Source organism: Cyprinus carpio, chromosome B10, assembly GCF_018340385.1.
Source record: "Cyprinus carpio isolate SPL01 chromosome B10, ASM1834038v1, whole genome shotgun sequence".
NCBI classification, from domain to species: Eukaryota; Metazoa; Chordata; class Actinopteri; order Cypriniformes; family Cyprinidae; genus Cyprinus; species Cyprinus carpio.
The window spans coordinates 12,980,241-13,002,943 of NC_056606.1; the positions used below are offsets into that span (position 1 = coordinate 12,980,241).

The following is a 22,703-nucleotide window of genomic DNA, read 5'->3' on the forward strand; positions in this document are numbered from 1 at the left end:
AAGGACAGTGAGTGATTTTCTTTCTGATGTTTGATTTACATTATTGACACAAATGACAACAGCAGCTATATTAGGCTGCTTTAGAGGAATAGTTCACCCAAAAATTAAAATTCTGTTGTTGTTCTATAACCTCTATGAGTTTCCCTCTGCTGTTGAATGCAAAATAATATATTTGGAACAATACTGGTAAAAAAAAAAAAAAAAAAAACTCAGTGGGGACCAGAAACTTTCTGGTTATGAACATTCTTCAGAATATTTTCTGTTCTGTTGAGGAGAACAAAGAAATTCATACAGGTTTAGAACAACTTAAGGGTGAGTAAACGATGACAGTTTTTCAATTTTTGGTTGAAGATCATAATGCCAGGAACTCACAGCCGAGGCCTACTATTACACATGCTTCAATTTAATTGTTGCCGTTCATGTAAGACACAACTTGAACAGGACTGGCATTTTGACACATAACTGTGTATTTGAACGTTTAAGCACAAGGCGCGAGAAAGAACTCAAGTTTAGTCAAGCGCACAAGGTGCGCGCCGTGCGTATCAGGCTGAAACCGCGCGCATGTATCAACAAGAATTATATCCCGCTGCTTTATGTCCCTTAATAGTTTAAAACCATTTGTTTTTAAACCACAATGCTTGAAACTCGTTTAAGCTTACATTATGACGCACAAAACGATTGACATTTTTCTACCGGGTTATTTCCCAAACCCTTAAGCGAATATATAGAGTTTGTTCAAACACAAAAAGCCAAATACATCCATCAAGTTAATAATCAAACTAACCTTACATCTGTGTGGACGATTTTGCTGTATTTATCTGCTCCATGTGCCTGGTCCACCTGGTGTTTCACAACTTCTACTCCATCATCAGCTTTAGTAAAATAACCTGATAGCTGGGGATTTTACTGACTAGGCTATGGTTTGGTGTGTATTTTTGTGTTTTGGGTATGTTTTTTTTGCTGTTTTTTTTTTAAGTTTTTTTTTATTTTTTTTTTAGTTATTATTATTATTATTTTATTATTTTTTTGAATAGCTGACATTTTTACTTATCGAATATTGTTCTTTGCGTGACCATTTCCAGATTATGCCATAACGAAGTCAAGAGTGGAGGTGAATGCGGACATCAGGCGCAGCGATCACCTGATAAATACGCATACAGTTCGTGCAAAAGTCAAATACAGAATAAATGCATTTGATTGTTAAACCAAATTTAAACGTGACGTTTCAATCTCTAATGGTAATACATGGAATTTACGGCAAACCTCCACTAAATAATAGCGCTAATAAGTGGGTGCGTGGTGGGGCTTGGCGCTTCAGTCAATCCCCTCCACAGCCAATCACGGGCCCCCTCGTTGCTCGTGCCCTGGGGCTTCAGCCGCACCTAGCCCTATTGTTAATCCGGCTCTGGCTACAGGTCAGTAAGTTAAAATATAACCATAAGCAAGACAGTCTGTTAAACAATGATTTCAAGATTGAACGAAAATGCCTGTATTAATTTACCAGGTGATGGACTCGTTAGTTCGCTATCATTTATGCTATATCAAAGACTATAGAATAAAGGGAATTCGGCTATATTTGCTTTAATTAGCAAAAATAGTTGTTTGTTTCATTTTGCATTAAGGGTGATGATTACTACAGTAACTACCATAGGCCTATTAATAACTATCAAATTTGGTCTGCTGCAATTGTGTTCTGTGTTCTGCTGAGAAATGAGTTCAACTGAGGAGGTAACCATAGCATGAAAATACTCTTGTTTGAGCAAGATGAATCCTATAAAAATGGCATATAAATATAGTATTGACTAATTGAACCCCTGAATGTCATTGTAACTTCCACTTCATTCCACCCTCTAAGAGCAGCATTAATTATGTAGTAGTTTAAACTTCCTGTTTGACTGCCACAGAGAAGTCACAAATCTTGTTACATAAAAATGATGAAGCAAGTATATTGTTGGATATGAGCACTATAAATATTTAAATTCTACACTTTTAAACTAGATCTGTCCGGTTCCTTAAATGTTTAGTACTAGATACTGTCAAACAGAAATTCACATAGTTTTCTGTTGGGAAACTTATACTGGCTTATTTACCTTGAATCACTAAAGGAGAACTGACGTTTGGAGGAAAACATCAAACATTCTTTATATTTTCCCACAAGGATTTCTTCAGTTTATGTTGTCTAAGGTGGTAGTTGTTTGCCAAATAGCACTTCTCTTAGCACATGTCGGTGTTTGTTGTTTCTTAACTTTAACTTTAATTTTAAAAGCATTAAGTTGTTTAGCAGCCATGAAGGTCTGTTAAGAGAGCAATATTAGTCAGCCAAGTCTTGTCAATATTTGCTGGGTCCCAAGTCTGAACCGAGTTCTCTGACTCAGCAGATATAAATTAAAAGACTGAAATGAATCAGACATGTGAATGGGTATCCATGCACGTATAAATCATCCACAAGAATTGTATAATCCACATATATATTCATACTGCTGTGTTATGAATTCTGAAGTGACACAAAATGCACTATTCAAACATTGCGATGTTTTCTCATGAAGCCACACATTACATCAAATAAAACTATTTCAATGGCATCAGCTATGAAAAATGCAATAAAAATGCAGGACAAAGACCCACAAACACTGCAGGTGCAGACAAAAACACCCACCCAATGAGATATCTGTTTGCATAAAGTGCAAACACGTATGTCCTGAACTTTGGAGCGGAACATGAAGGTATTTAGACAGTTGGAATAGATTTCTGCCTGAAGGGAAAAAATCAAAGAGAAAATGGTGAAGATTTATGCCATTATTTTGATATGCAGTTTGCTGCTAGAAACCTGGCTTTCTTCTGAAGGTAAGTTAACATTCATCTCTCTTAACCTATCTAGTTTATGTATGTTCCTGGAAATCATTTTCTCAGTTTGAGCTGGTCAGTGTAAAATCTGTTCTAATGGTCAAAGGCTGAGTATTTGTTTGTTACATGTAGTCTTTTGAAATAAAAACATAGACCAATTAGAGTTAATACAGAGAGAAACTGGTTAACACAAGGAGACTTTTCATGGTCTGTGTTGAAAAAACATAAAGGAAACTAAAAATCAATCATCATATTGTTCTTATCATGAACGTAAGTCTTCAATAGCTATTCAAACTCAACATAAAAAGCCTTTCAAAGTAAAACAATATTCCCTTGCCAAATCTTCAATGCTTGTCAAACTACATTATCTGTGTCCTAGAAACAGACCTTGGCGTTTTTGATTTTTCAGCATGTCTCTTTTGTGCATGTAGCTTCAGTGTTTCTGCCGAGGGATCTGGCGGGCTCTCTTCTGAAGAGACAGAAACGCTATAACACAGGTGGATTTGAGGAGATGATGAAGGATAATTTGGAGAGGGAATGTTATGAAGAACGCTGCAATCTAGAGGAGGCCAGAGAGGTTTTCGAAGACCAGGAAAAAACAGTGAGTTGCATAAGCACATGTTTATCTCATAGAAATGTTTTAGGACTCTGTTTGTGAGTTTAAAACTTTCCAATCTCTGTTTCAGATAAAATTCTGGATCACTTATGTGGGTGAGCATAAATATTCTTGAAGCATGTATCATATTGAACATTACAAATCTTTCTGTATTTGTTTGTAATTTTCTTTCCTTTCTAATTTGTCCATAAAGTGTCTGCTAATTTTACCATATGTTAACATTACAGGATATATTAATAATATCATGATCATGGCCTTTCCTCCTTTCAGATGGAGACCAGTGTCAGTCATCTCCCTGTCAGAATGGAGGGAAATGTGAGGATGGTATGAACACATACACATGCTGGTGTCCAGCGCGCTTTAGTGGGAAGAACTGTGAGTTGGGTAAGATCCACGATCCTCACATTAGCTGTTAAGAGTGAGGAAGTCAGTAAATGCTATGTGAAACATTTAAAAAATGTTGTTATAAAGAAAATATACAACAAATGTTTTTTATATTATATCTTCTATTTCATCAAAAAAAATTTAACAAATATGCCAAAATATGTTGTTTTATTTTATATTTATTTAAATTTATTTCAAATTGTATAATTTTACGTTTATTCTGAATTGAATATTTTTTAAGGTGAATTTTATGAAGTTTAAAGATAGACATACAAACACACACATATATATATATATATATATATATATATATATATATACACTCACTGGCCACTTTATTAGGTACACCGTGCTAGTACGGGGTTGGACCCCCTTTTGCCTTCAGAACTGCCTTAATTTTTCATGGCATAGATTCAACAAGGTGTTGGAAACGTTCTTCAGAGATTTTAATCCATATTGACATGATAGCATCACGCAGTTGCTGCAGGTTTGTCGGTTGCACATCCATGATGCGAATCTCCCGTTCCACCACATCCCAAAGCTGCTCTATTGGATTGAGATCTGGTGACTGGGGAGGCCATTTGAGTAAAGTGAACTCATTGTCATGTTCAAGAAACCAGTCTGAGATGATTTGAGCTTTGTGACATGGTGCATTATCCTGCTGGAAGTAGCCAGCAGAAGATGGGTACACTAGTCATAAAGGGATGGACATGGTCAGGAACAATACTCAGGTAGGCTGTGATGTTTAAACGATGCACAATTGGTACTAAGGGGGCCCAAATGTGCCAAGAAAATATCCCCCACACCATTACACCACCACCACCAGCCTGAACTGTTGAGACAAGGCAGGATGGATCCATACTTTCATGTTCTTTAGACCAAATTCTGACCATACCATCTGAATGTCGCAGCAGAAATCGAGACTCATCAGACCAGGCATCGTTTTTCCAATCTTCTATTGTCCAATTTTGGTGAGCCTGTTTGAATTGTAGCCTCCATTTCCTGTTCTTAGCTGACAGGAGCAGCACCCGGTGTGGTCTTCTGCTGCTGTAGCCCATCTGCTTCAGGGTTCGACGTGTTGTGCGTTCAGAGATGGTATTCTGTTGCCTTTCTATCATCTCTAACCAGTCTGCCCATTCTCCTCTGACCTCTGACATCAACAAGGCATTTTTGTCCACACAACTGCCGCTCATTGGATATTTTCTCTTTTTCAGACCATTCTCTGTAAATCCTAGAGATGGTTGTGTGTGAAAATCCCAACAGATTAGCAGTTTTTGAAATACTCAGACCAGCCCATCTGTCACCAACAACCATTACACGTTTAAAGTCACTTAAATCCCCTTTCTTCCCCATTCTGATGCTCGGTTTGAACTTCAGCAAGTCATCTTCACCACATCTAGATGCCTGAATGCATTGAGTTGCTGCCATGTGATTGGCTGATTAGCAGTTTGTGTTACCAAGCAATTGAATAGGTGTACCTAATAAAGTGGCTTGTGATTTTGTTTGTTTATTTGTATTTTGTGTTACCAAGCAATTCATATATATATAATATATATATATATATATATATATATATATATATATATATATACTGTATATATATATATATATTTTATGTGTGCTTAAAGTTTTCCTCTGCTAAAACCTTATTTCATCTTTCCTGGGTTGCTCTGGTGCAGAAATGGCAAAGCAGTGTAATGTAAATAATGGAGGCTGCATGCACTTCTGCGCTGTGGATAAAATTTATGGCACAGTGTGTGATTGTGCCAGGGGTTACAGACTAGCTCTAGATGGCAGGACTTGTGAACCTACAGGTACTTTTATCCTATTCCCACTTATTACATGACATTAATCTGCATTAAGCCAGGGCGTACACTGTATATCTATCTCATAGCTCAAAGCTTTTCTTAAATTGTGCAGTACGACTTTTCTTCCTATGCAGTAGCATATTTTGAATATCATTTTCATTCAAGGATTTTCATTGATGTTTTAGGGCAGTACCCATGTGGACGTCTTGGAGCAAATATTGCTGAAACACTTAACTCAAGGTCTCTTATCAGTGCTGAGAATGGAAATCAAAGTGACTCTCTCAATCACATCAATACAACAGAACACAATACAACAGAGTCCAGTCCTACAGATCCTCCTGATGTGAACAGGAGTAGCACACCTCAACCTACACTGAAAAATATCACCTCATTCTTTCCCACTTGGCACACCATGAAAAATGCAACAAACACTGAAAATCGTATTGTAGGAGGAAACGAGGCAACACCGGGGGAGATTCCATGGCAGGTAGGTGAAATGATGAATTGTGTGTCCAAATAAAACATTCATGTAAAGCGTATGAAGTAAGGCTGGTATAATCTCTAGTTTGTGTCAAAAAATCCACAGAACCTTGTAAAGAGGACATTACAATAAAAACCGTAATATCGGAACTCTTGAGGGAAATTTAGTCTGTTTTTTCTTTGTCATGTTGGCAGGTGGTTTTTATTGAAAAGGTGAATAAGATTGCATTTTGTGGCGGCTCTCTCCTCAGTGAAGAATGGGTCATTACAGCTGCCCACTGTGTTGAAGGAAAGGTGGGATCTTTCTTCATCAGAGTAGGTGAGAACTACACTATCACATGGTTGTATAGTATATGAATAGTATATATAATTTATTATTTTATTTTTATTTCACTGACTCTTAAAAATCTACAGTTATGTATTCCAGATCCATGTGATATGATATCACATATAGTGGCAATGAGTTGCTATATTTCTAGTGCTATATTTCTATAGGGGAACATGATTTGTCAAAGAATGAGGGAAGAGAGAGTGACCACGGAATAGCAGAGTACCATATCCATCCACGTTACAACTCTCAACGGAGTCTTTACAATCATGACATCGCCCTGTTGAAGCTCAAGGGACCCATTAAATTCTCAGACTACGCCCTGTCCATCTGCCTGGGCTCTAAAGACTTCACAGAGAACTTGCTCATGAGTGCAGAAAACTCCCTGGTGAGTGGCTGGGGAAGGCTACGGTATGGGGGCGTGGAATCTAAAACACTTCAGAAAGTAGAGCTCCCCTACGTGGACCGGATAAAGTGCAAAGGCAGCAGCACCGACACCATCTCCCGCTTCATGTTCTGTGCCGGTTACAGTACGATACGCAAGGATTCCTGTCAGGGGGACAGCGGAGGACCCCATGCCACCCGCTATCAGAACACATGGTTCCTCACGGGTATCGTCAGCTGGGGCGAGGAGTGCGCTAAGGAGGGAAAATATGGCATCTACACCCGTATCTCCAAATATATGTACTGGATAAGTAACGTTACTGGCATCAGAACAGGACATATGTCCAATACTGATCAACAGAATGGGTATTAAATTAGGCCTTTGTTAAGGGTTGTTTTACATTTACATTTAGTCATTTAGCAGACGCTTTTATCCAAAGCGATTTACAAATGTAGACAATGGAAGCAATCAAAATCAACAAAAGAGCAATGATATGCAAGTGTTATAACAAGTCTCAGTTAGCTTAATGCAGTACACGTAGCAAGGTTTTTTAATCATATAATAAATAAAAAAAAACAAAAAAAAAAGTGTTAGAGGCCTTTTTTGCTTTTGTTAATTGTATAATAAATAAAAGAAGAAAACACATAGAATACATAAAGATTAGAGGAGCTAGAGCTAGTTTCAATTTTTTTTTTTTTTTAAATATTTTTTTAATAATTTTTTTAATATACATAGCGAAATGAATAAGAGCTCACAGACATTTTGGAACAGATGATATTTACTAGTCATCATTCAACAGACATACTGTAACAATCAAGAAAAAAATATAGTTTTCCATCTTACACTTTGTGCTTGTACAGCTAGTGAAATTATTTTCATACATGATATACCACAAAGCAGTATGAGGTCACTTTCATCTTTGTAACTCTGTACATATTATACACTAGAAGTGTATGGCTTTAAGAAGTGTACTTCAAAATGAAGTACACATGAAACCCATTCAGACCACATCCACTTTTCTTCTCCCTCATGAAGCCCTCTTTTAAACTAATGACATGCAAATGTACACTACTTTTCAAAAGTTTGGGGTCGTTTTTATAATACAATGTAATTTATTCTTGTGATGGCAAAGCTGAAGTTCAGTAGACAGTATTTATTTGAAATATAAATACTTATCAATGGCTTTACTTTCACTTTTGATCAATTTATTGCATCCTTTCTGGATTAAAGTATGCATTTCTTTTCAGAATAAAAAAAAAATCTTGGTAAAAATCTTACCCCAAACTTTTAAAAGGTACTATATTTATTCATTGCAGTTTTTAATGAGGTTAGCTAATGTACATTCACCTCAATGGTTTCTAAGCAATTAACAAAAGTTAAATGCACAATGTGAGTGCAGGAAGTGTGACAGAGAAAAAGTTATTAGAACGAACAAGTTTATATAACACCAAGTTTTATTTCAATGACAAAAACTGACCCAAATATGGTGCAAGTGATTAAAAAATTGATTTTTAACTCAAAATGAATTATGCTGTTTTTACAGTAAACCCGTACAAAAACACTTTGATAGCTAAGAAAATTTGCTAAGTAGTCTAGAACAGCCATATCTGAACTGACTTAAAGTGAATGAATATAAACACGGATCATCTGAAGGTGAGCAATATGTTTTTAAACATAACTGTGAAGCAATAAAGCGATCACATTGCTGACTATTGATTTGTAAGTGATTTGTAAAGTTTTCACTTCACATAGTCTCTAAAATAAGATTTCTTTTACATATTTCTCTGAAATATTCTTGGAGAAATACTGATGCCAAAGTAAAGTCAGAGTAATAAAAAAGAGGAATTAGTGTCAACCTGGTTGGTTTGGGAATGGAATGTTAGGTTTTGGCACATAAACTAGATACTAATGTTTAGTTTATCTTTCATTCTTTGTAGCACTGGTATCCATTCCAGCACTAAAATGGCTTTTTAAAACAAAGGTCCAACCACTGTACCTATCCGAGGAGAGAAAAAAATAGTTAGCTATTCTCTCAAGCCAGTGTACACCCCAAGCAATAAACCTTCCTGTTTTTAATATATACTAAAACACTGTGCTAACTACACAAATACATGTTTTATCTCATGTTATGGCACAGCATGGTGATACTACTTTCCAGTGTACTTTTTGTCTATAAATCCAGTATAATCCAAAATCCCCTCTGATGGCAGATGGAAACTTTCTCTTAACTAGGCAGCTCTGTTTTCCTGACTTGGTGTTTGTTTGTGTGCTTCAGGTTGGCGTGACTGGGCTCAGTCCTGAATGACAGTAATGGCCTTTAGGGTTGTCACATGGTGTGAGCTTTGTGTACATGTGGTTTATGTACTTAGGTGTTGCTGGGCTTCCTGCTGTTTATATTTCCCGTACCTATGAGAAAACACCAGAGTGCTTTAGAGAAAGAAAAGCTTCTATTGCAGTACAGTACTGTATGTTCAGATCTGATCAAATAAACACATATTCAACATGTTTATGTAAGCTGCATTTTAGAATATAGTATTCTTATAAAATCGTTAGGCCTGTAGAGTTCACTCACCATAAGCCCTCCTCCTGATTTAATGGAGGGACTTCTGCCCGCATCTCCCAGCATTCTCAGCAGTGTATCAACGGGGAGTTTTCCTTCACCTCCACGAGTCAAATTCTTAACTTGCCTGTGGGAATTATAGCATGGCACTGATCATTAACTTGAAAATTAGAGTGATTCTTATTGTGTAACTAGTGATTCAAAATTAATATGTTCTTGTAATTAATCAGCGTTCTACACCAGAAGATAATGGCAAATTGTATTAGAATTTTGAAACCAGATTTTAGGGAATAATTATAGTTTTGCAGATGGCTAAGTAGGCAAGAACATGCTAAAGTTTTGTAAAAAATATTTTTTAGGGAGCTTGGTCAGTTTATATTTTTGAAAGAAGTTTCTAATGCTCACAGAGGCTGCATTCATTTGATGAAAAATATTGTAAAACTGTAATGTTGTGAAATATCATTTCAGTATTAAATAACAGTTTTCTGTTTTAGTATATTTTTAAATGTAATTTATTCCTGTGATGGCAAAGCTGAATTTTCAGCATCCATTACTCCAGTCTTCAACCTCACATGATCCTTCTATCATTCCAATTACGCTAACACTTTATTTACACTGTTAAATATAATATTTTGCAATTATATCTATTGATTTTAGTTTAGTGTTTTGTTTTAAATTTATTTCAAAACAATTATATTTTAATATCAGTTAGGATAGTAATAGTTATCAACCAGCTTATCAGTGTCAGCCAGAATTTTAACATCGGAGCATGTCTTATATTTTTTGCTCCACTTGAGCATATATTAAAAATAAAAAATGACTCACCAAAGCCCCATGGCACTCTCCTGCAGCACATGAATGACATCACCACATTTAATGATTACATCATCCTTGCCACACTTTAAATGGTCCACCATTGCTCTATACCTTCCAGGAACCTAAAAGACAACAAACAATCCAGCATAGTACAAGGTCAAAGCCATCCTATTGACTATGTACAAACAAAATCTTTCATTACTGATGAAGTTTTCCTCAAATAACTGGGAATCTGAGTGATGTCTAAAGGTCCAAGCTCACCAGCAGCACTTCGTCTTCTTCATCAGAGTCTGAGATGTTTGAAAGGTCAGTGGTCCAGTCCTCCAGACCCTCACAGATGTCCACTGAGTGAGACGTCCCTGGCCAGCCTGCAACCCACAACCAGCCGAACCATAATGACATTCTCCCCGAATGGGTTTTAAATTTTTAATGCATTGCCATTACGTGATTCAACTTCATGCAAATAAATGTGCCACAATTTACATATTGCATATTAAAAATCCCATTTCAAAAACCCATTATGTTCGTTCGCATAGTGAATTCTCCTGCTCCTATCAACTAGATTAAATGGCAGTGAAAATGGCCTTTGCATGGCCTCTGACTCACTGCGCCGGTTGTGGTGGCGAGGACGTGGAGAAACGATGACTGGGTCTGTCAAAACCGGACTCACGCGGCCTGAATCGGTCTCCTCCGAGCTGATGGACGCCCCCTGGAGCTTGCTGTGAGGAAGGACATCAAAACAACCTGAGCAGCCAGTGATCTGTGTGGACGTCCAGGGCATGCATACGGACATATGCCTCACACTGACCCACCAACCGATGAACCGAGGAACCCACGGACGGAAAAAAGGGCGTCAAAGGAACACAGGGCGAAAACACAACAACATCCATCAAACGTCATAACAAACAGCATATTCTGAAACCAGACTGCGGTCAATAGAGCACAATGGCAAATAAGTTCAATATTAATGATGAGTGTAATTTTCAGGCAGTAAATTGAACTTCATTGAAACAAACATCAGTAGAGTTGACATGACATTGACCCCAATCCTGTTCCACTGAACGACAACATTCAAAGAAATTGTTTTGAAAAAACAAATATAAAATACTATGTGCTGCAAATGACTTCCCAAATTTAATTATAAATTTCACCTTTAATATTTTTGTATAAAATTATATTTATATTTTTAATACATTCTATTAATTCAGGGTGAAGTATGTAGTTTTTTTTTAAGTAATGTCTGTAACAAATAATCCTAAAATAACATCAAAATAATCACAGATTTGCATATTAGCTGATTCATTATCCCATGACTTTATCATGATTTAAAATTTAAATTTAATTTAAATGTCCAACAAGGATAAAATGCTTCACTAAATGTTTAAAAAGAATAATGTTTGAAAATAGTTCATAATATTTATTAGACAGCCATTTACTGTATATAGCATTCTATGTTTGAGTCTCCAAAGCTCAAATGTTTCTATTAAGTAGGTTTCAGAAATGATAAGAATGTGTGCTTCAAGAATGTTTTTCATGCCAGAATGGTACTGATTAATACTATATCCATCATGCAGATGGGCTCAATGCATACAGTCTTTATGAATGTGATTTATATAAGGCAAAACTGTTCGACAAATTCGGTTGATTTTTGTTCAGATCCTTCCATATGCAAATATGAATATTGATTTAAACATTTTACATCCATACTATAGAAGTAAGGATCACCTGTCGGCCAAGGGTGGAGATAATGGCTGCTCACCGTCTGGGTGAGCATCACCTGAGAAAGTGAAACAGAGTTTGACCCACTAAACATTTAATGCCAATTCCTAATAAAAAACATACAACCATGATATTAACAGAAATGGAAATGCAGTGTGGGAACCTTTGCCAGTCTTTTGCTGATTGTTGAGGATTTTTCTAATCTCAGTGAGCCATGCAATCTTCACATCTACAGTTGAAGCCTGCAAAATAAAACAATTATAAAATACAAATAATTTTTTCCACTACAATTTTTGTCTTGTTTAATATTCTATTTTCTTATATAATATTTACTCACATTTTATAATGTACTGTATTTATATATCTAATTTATATGTATAATATATATAGGTATATATAATGTCATATATATATATATATATATATATATATATATATATATATATATATATATATATATATATATATATATAATTTTTTATATACTATACTAAGATTTTTTTGTATTTTATTTTATTTTAATTAAACTTTACATTATTATCATAACAATTTTAGTAAAAAAAAATAATCACTTAAATGTTTTTATTACATTTTTAAAATCCTATCTAAACTATCAGGTTTAAATTATTAGTTTTAAATTAGATTTCAAATCCAGGACTTTCAATGTGGTCATAATGTATCTTAAAAATGGGTAATTTGTTCCTCTGAAGTGTTTTTTTAACACTCATTTTTAGTTGTGCAAACAAACTGACATTTTATGTTCAGGACCTGACATTAACATTCACTGTGAACAAGCATTTTTTGATATATCTCCATCAGTGAGGAGGTATTGAAGAGGCGTTATTAAGTGATGACAGAGGCACTTGTAACTTTTTATCTGCTGCATTCTGTGGAGTTTTAACCTTGAAAAAATGACTCACCTGAACAACATACACCTCCTCTTTTCCGTTATACCAAATTTCAAACTTCTTTACATCCCCTTTGACGTTTTCTGTGATACCCACAGCACTCATCTGCAAATGAAACAGAGGGGTCAAAGATCTCACTTGGAAATTCAGTAATGCAGTATTTTAATAACATTGTGGGTTTTTTAACAACCAATGGAATCTGAGTTAATCCTAAAACCCCTTTCATAAAAACGTCCATCTCTTTGAGCACACTTAAAATAGAGCTGGAATAAATAAATAGGTGCTTAACTTCAGCATCTGTGTAACACAACATGCTCAAAAATGGCTTAAGAGTATAAAACAGGTCAAAGTTGGCAGGTTAGCTGCATAGTGGATGTCGTAATTGTGAAATCTGCCTGCAAAAAGCATCTTTTTTACTTTAACGGTCATTCAAAAGTACTATTTAAATAGCAAATACGTTGATCTCTCACTCTCTCTCACCATCAGGCAGTGTTTGAAGCTGTAAGAGGCTGTCCGATCATGTGCTTCTCCACTCTCCTCTCTCTTCTTGCAGAAAAGCAGAGCTCTTTCGTGAAGGAACAGATGCCTTTGCATTGGTTTAAAGCGAGCCATGTCTTTCATGCGCGTTGGCCCTTTCCTATGGTTGATCCAGACATTAAAAGACCCCTGCATAAGGACGCGGCCCAGGTCACTCAATTCCCCCTAGATACAGAGGACACGGAGAAAAGCGAACTCTCAGTTAACTGTCAGTGACAATAAACTTACAACCATTCAAGGAACTACAAGGAACCAAAATGAAGATGTGCTGAAAATGTACTCACCCTCAGGCCATCCAAGATGTAGATGAGTTTGTTTATTCATCAAACCAGATTTGGAGAGACAAGACATTAAATGATTGACTGGAAATGTGGATTACTTGTGGATTATTATCGGCTGTTTGGACTCTCATTCTGACGGCACCCATTCACTGCAAAGGACCCACTGGTGAGCAAGTGATGTAATGCTACATTTCTCCAATTTCTCCTGTTCTGATGAAGAAACAAACTCATCTACATCTTGGATGGCCTGAGGGTGAGTTAATTTTTTAGTAAATTTTCATTTTTGGGTGAACTATTTTTTAAATATTCCTCCTCTATCCTTCCTCATTTCTTAGCCGCACCTCATAACCAGTGATGGCAATTTGATGCATGGAGTCATTGACAGACTTGAGGAGGTCCAGCATGGCATTTAGCGCCCCCTGCAGCTCAGATGCATACTGCGAGTTTGAGCTGTGTTTTAGTAGTTCCTAGTCAGAGAGACAGACAGCATTTAGTATAATAGACATCTGTGGTGGCAAAAAAAATCTATAACAAGTAGGATTTGGTTTGTTAGGCACCTTCAGAAGAAGCTGGTACTTGGTTAAACGTTGAACAGGTTTCAGCAAATATGAGTCCAGACCTAGCTTATGATCCAGCTTCTTTTTGCACTCCTACATAAAAGAATAAAATTAGCAAAATCAAACTCATCTAAATAAATATAAAATGTTACACTAATCCCTATCTACACCAATAAATATCTAAAAAAATATCCACAACAATACCTGGATGAAGGCTGAATCTGAACACTGCCTCCATAGGGCATCTGAGCGAGGTTTGTTCCGGCAGTAGCGCTCATAGACCTGAAAATTTTCTTTCTGCAAAAACATTTATTACAAGAGAACTCTTAACAGAAATTAAGTATCCAGATAAGAGGTTCCCATATTAATTTTCTATGCCGCCACAATAGAAGAATATATCATATTTACCTAAGCTGTGATTGTGAGTTCGCAGTCTAAAACATTTCTTATTATTATCAATGTTAAAAACAGTTGTGCTGCTTAAGATTTTTGTGGAAACTTTAAAAAAAAAATTCAGGATTCTTTGCATGCACAGAAAGTTCAAAAGAAATGCACTTGCTTGAAAATGAAATTATAAATGTCTTTAAATATACAGTATACATATGACACAGGTTGGCTCACCCGTTCCAGAAAGCGCGCTCCCACTCTCTCTGGGGACTCTAAGCAGCTCTCGAGGTCGTGCAAGAATATCCTGCACAACAAAGACAGGATCAGCATGAATGTGTGTTTATGTGTCCATGTGTGTAGGCATATTTCTCACCTGCTGTGAAATTTATAGATCTCCGGCAGATTTCCGAATAGCTCTTCTTTCTTGTTTCGCAGTACAGGTGGCAGTATGTTAGAGAGAGATGGGTTATCAATCTCTGCCCTGTAACCCTGTCACAATATCACAGAGCAGTCATTTTTAGAACTATTACATTATAGCTCTAATTATACACTTTTCATGTTGTGTCTTCACTCATTGTACCAAATCAGATCTAACATAGTTCATTTTGTTTTTATTTGGCAGTCTCCACTAATAGCTGTACAGAAAAAATCACATAACAGAGTCAAATGTGTGTAACTACATGTTCAGGCTCTGACTCAAACTATAGTGTGAAAGGAAAGATGTGATTTCAAATTGAGTGCATCCAAAGGTCCTCTACAATATTACCACTGCGAGGTAAATGGGATGAGGGAAAACAAAACACAGACCAATTATTTCAAGGTTATTTGGTCAAGACATTACCAGCAAAACAGACAGCAGCTCATCCACATAGATTCTCTCCGTCTCAATCAGCTCCTTCATTACGTGGCTGCAGAAGCGAGGGATGCATGGGCAATAACAGAGGAGAGAGGGGGAGAAAGATATGAGGACAGAACGGGAAAGAGACTGGTGAGAGACAGACAAAGAGAGGATGTTGAGAAGAAACTCATGATTCATGAACATACTTTTTTTTTGGCAAGATATTGCATCCTCACCGTTTGTGCTGGTCGGGGTTCTCAACTCCCTCTGGGCTGTAAGACAGACAGCTGCGGTTCTCCCCGTAATCATGCATGACCTCTATCTACAAGAAAGTTCCTAAAGCTGTCAGCAAAGAGTAGACGAAGTGTGCTTTGTATGGTTTTGAGATGAACAAGAACGGTCAGCCAAACCTTTTTAGTGCTGGGACCTTTCCGTGAGGCCCTTTTACCAGGAAGTGCGAGATCAAAAGAAAACCTTAAACTAGAGTTCACGTCAAAACCTTTGAAAAAGACAAGAAACATTCAGACAAATTGAAACAGTAAGTTTGTCATGTGCAAATGTGGTTGAAATAGACATACTGTGTTTGGGAGAGAATACAGGGGATTTGCAGCGTGGCGAGTTCTCGGGCCTTGGAGCGACTAGCTGGATGGGTCTGACCTGAATATCAGCCAGTTTCCTCAGACAGGCCTGTCTGCTCTGGATCATTCCCTGCACTGTTGACAGCTTCTCTGTGACAGCTTTTATCTGAGACTAACACGAGAGGAATGGGGTGAACTTAAAATAGGCACTTGATCAATAGAGAATGAGTAAGGACATACTGTAGAAAAATAGGGAGATGTCATTGTTGCACTTCAGGGTAACAGGTAAACTGACAGTTTCTGACACTGGATAAATTGCAACTTTTTATCTCACAATTCTGAATTTTCTCGGAATGATGACAGAATCTTCATTTTAAATCTCTTTAAATCTCTTTTGTGATTTCCTATGATATCTTTTTAAATTATATAAATTATTTAAACTATAGAACAGATGAAGCTTAATGAGCACATCCTCAAAACCTGTATAATGGGGTCCAAAATTATGTTTCATTTTGTAATTTTATTTACATTTTCTCAGATGGTAATACTGATAATATAACTTGTAATGAAAATGTGTTAAATTATAAAAAAGCAAAGATGCATTTTCACTACTTGTCTCAAATGGTATATTTGTGCTTAATTCCATAACCGTACCTGCAGCTGTGGCGTGAGTATTGCCTCAAACTCCAGACTGAGAACGTCCGGGTTAGACCGCACCACTGAGGGCGCCATCTCCACCAGTCTCTCAATGTCCTGCAGGGCTGCCTGTGCCCCCTCTTTGGACTGAAACTTATCCAGGAGCTGGTTAGCCAGCAGATAGGCCCCCTCATCGCACCAACGCACAGTCTGCCCATAAACAGATATGCAGAGTTTGTATGTGCTTTGCATAAAGTGCATATATTGCATATTTCTTTGCAGTTACAGTTATTACCTCCTCCAACCGCAACAGCAGGTCTCGTATGCGTGTGAGAGATGCCCGTTTGGCACGTAGAGCTGTAGTGAGAGTGTCAGAGTGATGCCTCAGTTCATTGCAACGCTGAACTATTAAGGCAAGAGCGTAGTGATGACTCGCTGCCAGCTGGTGCCCATGCAGAATAATAATCTGAGCACGGCCCATTTCGTCCTGCAAGAACAACAAAGCACTTTTGTCTTAGCATCAACTGCAATATCAGTCAATATTTGTGATGTGCTCAAAAAGGCATGTTTACTAGGAAAAAAGAGAAGGTCAATTATTTTAATCTTTAACATATTAAACCTCTGCTGTGGTTTCCAGCATCTCGAGGTCTTTGAGTAGCTGCTCTGTCTGGGCCACTGTTGTCCCCACAGATGCAATGGCTTTCTCCTGTGCACTGAGTTTCTCCAGAATGGCTTCCATCTGTGTACAGACCAAAACCAAATAATTATGTTCACTGATGCATTTAAAATAAATATGTTGTAGTGCATTAAATTACAGCAGATGTGACTTTGGTATAGTTACAAAAAAGTTTTAATGTTTTTTTTCCTTAAATTGTTTATATTAAATGTTTAATATAAAGTGAGAGTAGAGTCATCATGGAGTCAAAGGTGTAATAATCAACATATCACTTAAAAAGCCATAGCAAGTCGAATTTGTGATTTTTTTTTAAATTCTGTTAATTTACAAGAATCATCCAAATTAACTTTCCAGTGGTGCATATACAGTAGGTGGACTATTTAAGATGAACCAATTCACTAAAATGAATCATCGTTTTTAATGCTGCATGTGTGAAAGTGGACCATTTAACAGATTGACTAGATTGAATAGATTGACTAGAATGATCAGATTTTCCAGTGCTGCAAATGGGACAGTGAACTGTCGAATTGATTCAGTAAAATGACTTGCGCTTTTCAATGTCATGCATGACAGAGATGAGGACCCTTGAAAGACAAACTGATTCACTTTAATTAATTGGGTGGTTATACATGAGAGTATGTTTAGGACAACTGTTAAGGACAAACCGATGCATTAGAATAAATTAAACTTTCCAATGCTGTATATAAAAATGTGGACCACTTAAGACGAACCGTTTCACTAATGACTCTTTCCAATGCTTCATATAGATAGAAGATGAACTAAATTGCTAAAATAAATCTGAATTTGTAGTGCTAGCCAAAATAAGAGCGAGAGAGCTGAGATTGTTTTTACTTTATCTGGTTTTGTGCAAAGTAGCATGTGCAGTACAATGACACTGAAAACAGCAATGTTGCATGGGCCATCCGCAAATATTTGGGGAAAAGTAGCTTGTTACTAGAAAAGCTGGAAAAGCAGTGTACAGTTGCTACTTTTACGACTCCAACACTGGTCTGTACCTCATGGAAGCTCATCTCGTACTGGAGCAGTTGAAGGTATTGTTGGAGCTTGAGATGGTGCTTCTCAAAAAAGCCATCAAAAGCCATTTCCATGTCCCGTAACTGTGCCACGAGCCTGCAAGAAACAAATGGAACATGATGGGTCTTTTTTTCACACACAGAGCCTATATAGAATATTATGTTGATTGCAATGGACAAATGTTTGCAGAAATATGTAATGTGACCTAGTGGAAGTTAAATGGATGTCAACCAATCCAATAATGGAGGATAGAATATTAAAGAGGCAATAAATACAGCATGACCTTGAATACCTGAATCACATAAATACTCCTCAGAGAGTTATTCATCTACCCAAAAGATGTTGATGACAATGATTTACTTACTCTGCTGGTGAGTAATAGCCTTCTTACCTCTGCACTCTTTCTTTGTCTTGGCTGATGTCCCTGTCTTCTGCTGCAGCACCTTCCACAGCTTTTGAGGCCTCAAGGTTTGATAGAAGCTGACGTCCTTCCCTCATAACTGTCCTAATGTCATCCTGTAATAGTTTTCAAACCATATGTCTAATTCAAATATCACTTAAGTATTTATATGACTATTCATACAGTTTTTGTTGTTTTATAGACTTTTTATGTGTGAACAGCTTGGGATGCTTTTATATTATTTTATTTGTCCTGTACTGGCACATCAGTGATTAAATATTCTGTTGTGAAAATCATCCTAGCAGTCATTGTGTTTTACATTTAATAGTTTTTCCAAAATTCTGAGACAACAATGAAAGTATGGGATTCAAAATCTAATTTTAAGGAATAAGTTTGGGATAAAAAAATAAATAGAAACTGGCACAACCACTGTTTATGTGCATAATAAATGCACGACTACAGAATCATCCCCATACCTTCATCTGCCTGTATTTCTCAGTGTGTGATCTGAGTAGGTACTCAATTCCGCTGGCTTCATCAGGCAGCTCGATCTCAGACAGCTCTGTGCCGAATGTCTGCAGTAATTGAGCAATCTCCTTCACTGTCACTGCAAAACTCTCTATGGCCTGGAGGGGGCAGCACAGACACAAATATACATTACTCAGCATTTACTGCAATTGTAGGTCAAAGCATCCTTATCTAAAATCAGATTTGCATGAATTTAGATTTGCAGATCACAAATAATGATTAGGAAGTAAACAAATATAATTTAGTAAATGATTTGTTTCTCTTATCTTATTAAATAGTGAAGAATACAATGCGATTTTGTGATTTAATTTCATTTTGTGAAGCATATAATGCCATTTTTTGTTACAGTATAAATGTCTTCTTGTTTCCCTGCATGAGATCAATGTGCTGCTACAGTGCACAACAGAATGCTTACTGTTTGCAGAACAATCCAGTCACTATGGCATTCCTCCAGCGTGCCTCCAAACTCAGAGCTCAGTTGATTTTCATCAATGAAGCGAAGCAGGTCTGTCAGGGAGCTCAGCATTACCATCTGAATAAGACAAAAAGAAGCAGGGAATTAATTAAGCATGGTATTTCTAATGAAAATTGTGTTAAAGAAGATTAAGAGTCCATTCGTTAACCAGGCTAACCTTTAAAAGATGAAATGGCCTTTTAAAGGAATTGTGCATCAAAAATGTAAAATATCTGAAAATGTATTCACACTCAGATCATCCGAGATATAGATGAGTTTGTTTCTTCATCAATACAGATTTGGAGAAATTTAACATTACATCACTTGCTTACCAGTGTATCCTCTTCAGTGAATGGGTGCCGTCAAAATGAGTTCAAACAGCTGATGAAATGCTGATATCACAATAATCCACAAGTAATTCACACGACCCCAGTCCATCAATTGTCTTGTGAAGTGAAAAGCTGCATGTTTGTAAGAAACAAATACATCAAGGCATTTAACCTTAAACTGTCACTTCTGGGTTTTAGCAGCTGTTTGGACTCTCATTCTGACGGCACCCATTCACTGCAAAGGATCCACTGGTGAGCAAGTGATGAAAATTATAAAATCCTCCAAATCTGTTTCTCATGAAAAAATTTTTTGGATGGCCTAAGTGTGAGTAAATTGTCAACATTTATTATTTTTGGGGTGAACTATTCCTTTAATGGCCTTGTTGTGGATAAATAAAGATTGAAAGAAATATATTTAAAATATAAAATGATGACCCACATAATTAGTTGGTATTAAAATTAATGACTCAGTATTTGATGTTTGTTTTGCTTCTCAAGACATCAGGTATGCATCTAATGACTATATCATAAAGAACCTATTGTTTTCGCACCACAGAGGAATCTCGTCAGCTCTTACCGGCATCTTGAGAGCAAAGTCTTCCTGACTGAAGCGGAAACCGAGGTCTGTTCCAGTGGTCTGCAGGTGGGTTTTGGGTCTCAGCACTAGAACTAAGTGCAGATGTCCAGGGAATGACATCTGAAGATGAGATATGACATTTCATATGGACACATTCAACTCACATCCAATCACATAAATAAGAATGATTCAAAGAGTAATAATATCATGACTATTTAATCAGAAACAGCAGGGTGGCTGCTTGTATATCATCCTCCTACTTCTAATGTGTTCACAGATGTAGAAATCTAGGTCAGACACCCACCTATTTCCATAAATGCACATATTTAAATTGTAGTTAAGTAAACAGATGAAACATCAAAGACAGAAATTGAAGTACAATTAAAATGTGTTGTCTAGTCTTCAAAATACTAAAATGTGAAGCTAACACCTCTTGTATCACCTTTCTTGCTGATTCAAGCAGGAAATTCAATCTAACTAGCAACTACTATGCACTTTTTCAGACCCTTATAGACAATCAATGTCCATGGAAATCTAAAGCTGACTCTGTTTAACTGCTAATGCTGAGAAGTCAATGTAAGCTGCCTGTCTTCTGCTTTTTTGATTGACTTATGATCAGTAAACCTGAGGTTCACAGAAACTCACACTTTTGCCGCCATAATCAGTATTCCTGCGGTTTAATTCATCATCATGGTGCATATGTGTAATGACTAGCAATAAAACACAGATGCCCAGCCAAATTAAGTATATATTTTATTATTATTGCGTTAGTCATAAGCCAAATTATGTTTATATTTTATTTTTTTTGAGTTGGCTGTAATCAAATGTAAAACGCACCACTGCTTAATTATCCCGGTCCTAACTAACAGTTAGTATTACAAACGCGCGCGTTTATAGTCTTATTTTTAGGTTCTCATTAAAGCAAACAAGACTCCCACCCGCCGCCCTGCATTAGCGTTTGTCAGTTCTGCAGCATAAACCCGGTCCAAAACAGAGAAGAATCCATCTTACCGCAGCCCTCTGGATCCGGGGCAGTCCCCTTAGTGGATTAGCCTCCGCCATTGTTTCTAATTTGCCCGTTTCGTAGGGATGTAGACCCACTTCTAAGCCTCACAACTTCCCTCCCTCCATGACTTTGTCTGCGGGACTGTAAGCAGCAGCAGCAGCAGCAGCGATCAGCCGCAGAGCGGATGCTGCAGTGCCGACGACACCTTGACCGCACTTATCTGCTCATTACTGTCACACCTATAATGTCACATGTTACTTTTACGCAGAACAAAAGGTATCTACGAAGCCATAGTTTTGTGTAATTTGCTCGAATCAGACCTGATTGGATTATATTGCAAGCGTCACACTGTAGTGAGGTGCATGAATTATAAAATCCAGCACCATGGACAGAGGTCGATACACGCTCGTGCAGTACTTCGTCAATATACTTACTTCCCACCTCACTCACATAAAAATCATACAAATGTATACACACAATATATCTAAAATATACGTGATATAAAAATGAAATATTCTGAATACAGTGTGTATGTATTTGAGTATAATTTTATATCTTATAAATATTAGTATTACATAAAAAAATATGTAATAAATATTTACAGAAATTTATAATAAAAATGGAATAAGTGGGTAATGGATAATAGGCTTAATAAATTACCATTATTTTTACATTATTATATATATATATATATATATATATTACAATATATATATATATATATATATATATATATACACACACACACACACACACACACACACACACACACAAATAAATATCCATATAACTGTATAATAACAACATAATTTATTACAAATATATAATTTTATTTAAAAAATTATATTATTTGGTTAAAATAATTTAATATGACTGAGTCTACATTACTAGTAGGTAAAACATAGCATGCACATGTTTTAGATATAAAGTTAGAAAGTATATATATATATATATATATATATATATATATATATATATATATATATATATATATATATATATATATGCATATATATTTAGTGATCACATGTGACCT

At 36.5% G+C, this 22,703-nt stretch overlaps 2 protein-coding genes across 3 annotated transcripts; one reads left to right on the top strand and one right to left on the bottom strand.

Annotated features, from left to right (window-relative positions):
* Nucleotides 1-2,685: 2,685 nt before the first annotated feature.
* f9b (coagulation factor IXb) lies at nucleotides 2,686-7,372 on the top strand. Its single transcript, XM_042732598.1, has 8 exons — nucleotides 2,686-2,844; nucleotides 3,276-3,445; nucleotides 3,531-3,555; nucleotides 3,731-3,844; nucleotides 5,524-5,658; nucleotides 5,838-6,139; nucleotides 6,328-6,451; nucleotides 6,628-7,372. Exons 1-8 carry the CDS (start codon nucleotides 2,778-2,780, stop codon nucleotides 7,215-7,217), a joined length of 1,527 nt encoding a protein of 508 aa, XP_042588532.1. The 5' UTR covers nucleotides 2,686-2,777; the 3' UTR covers nucleotides 7,218-7,372.
* An 866-nt stretch (nucleotides 7,373-8,238) lies between these two features.
* On the bottom strand, nucleotides 8,239-22,063 carry LOC109052284 (proto-oncogene DBL). Of its 2 annotated transcripts, none has more exons than XM_042732600.1 (27): nucleotides 21,673-22,063; nucleotides 20,662-20,781; nucleotides 19,717-19,833; nucleotides 19,250-19,399; nucleotides 18,765-18,889; nucleotides 18,355-18,469; nucleotides 17,282-17,401; nucleotides 16,958-17,149; nucleotides 16,681-16,872; nucleotides 16,027-16,198; nucleotides 15,859-15,947; nucleotides 15,685-15,770; nucleotides 15,452-15,518; nucleotides 14,984-15,099; nucleotides 14,845-14,914; nucleotides 14,428-14,520; nucleotides 14,224-14,316; nucleotides 14,008-14,133; nucleotides 13,329-13,550; nucleotides 12,861-12,953; nucleotides 12,104-12,182; nucleotides 11,947-11,998; nucleotides 10,828-10,940; nucleotides 10,483-10,589; nucleotides 10,231-10,343; nucleotides 9,418-9,532; nucleotides 8,239-9,251 (listed from the first exon to the last, which is right to left on the bottom strand). In XM_042732600.1, exons 1-27 carry the CDS (start codon nucleotides 21,721-21,723, stop codon nucleotides 9,237-9,239), a joined length of 3,003 nt encoding a protein of 1,000 aa, XP_042588534.1. In that variant the 5' UTR covers nucleotides 21,724-22,063; the 3' UTR covers nucleotides 8,239-9,236. The 2 variants fall into 2 exon arrangements, with proteins under 2 accessions (XP_042588534.1, XP_018925281.2); XM_019069736.2 differs by having other exon boundaries at nucleotides 10,828-11,024.
* Nucleotides 22,064-22,703: the final 640 nt, after the last annotated feature.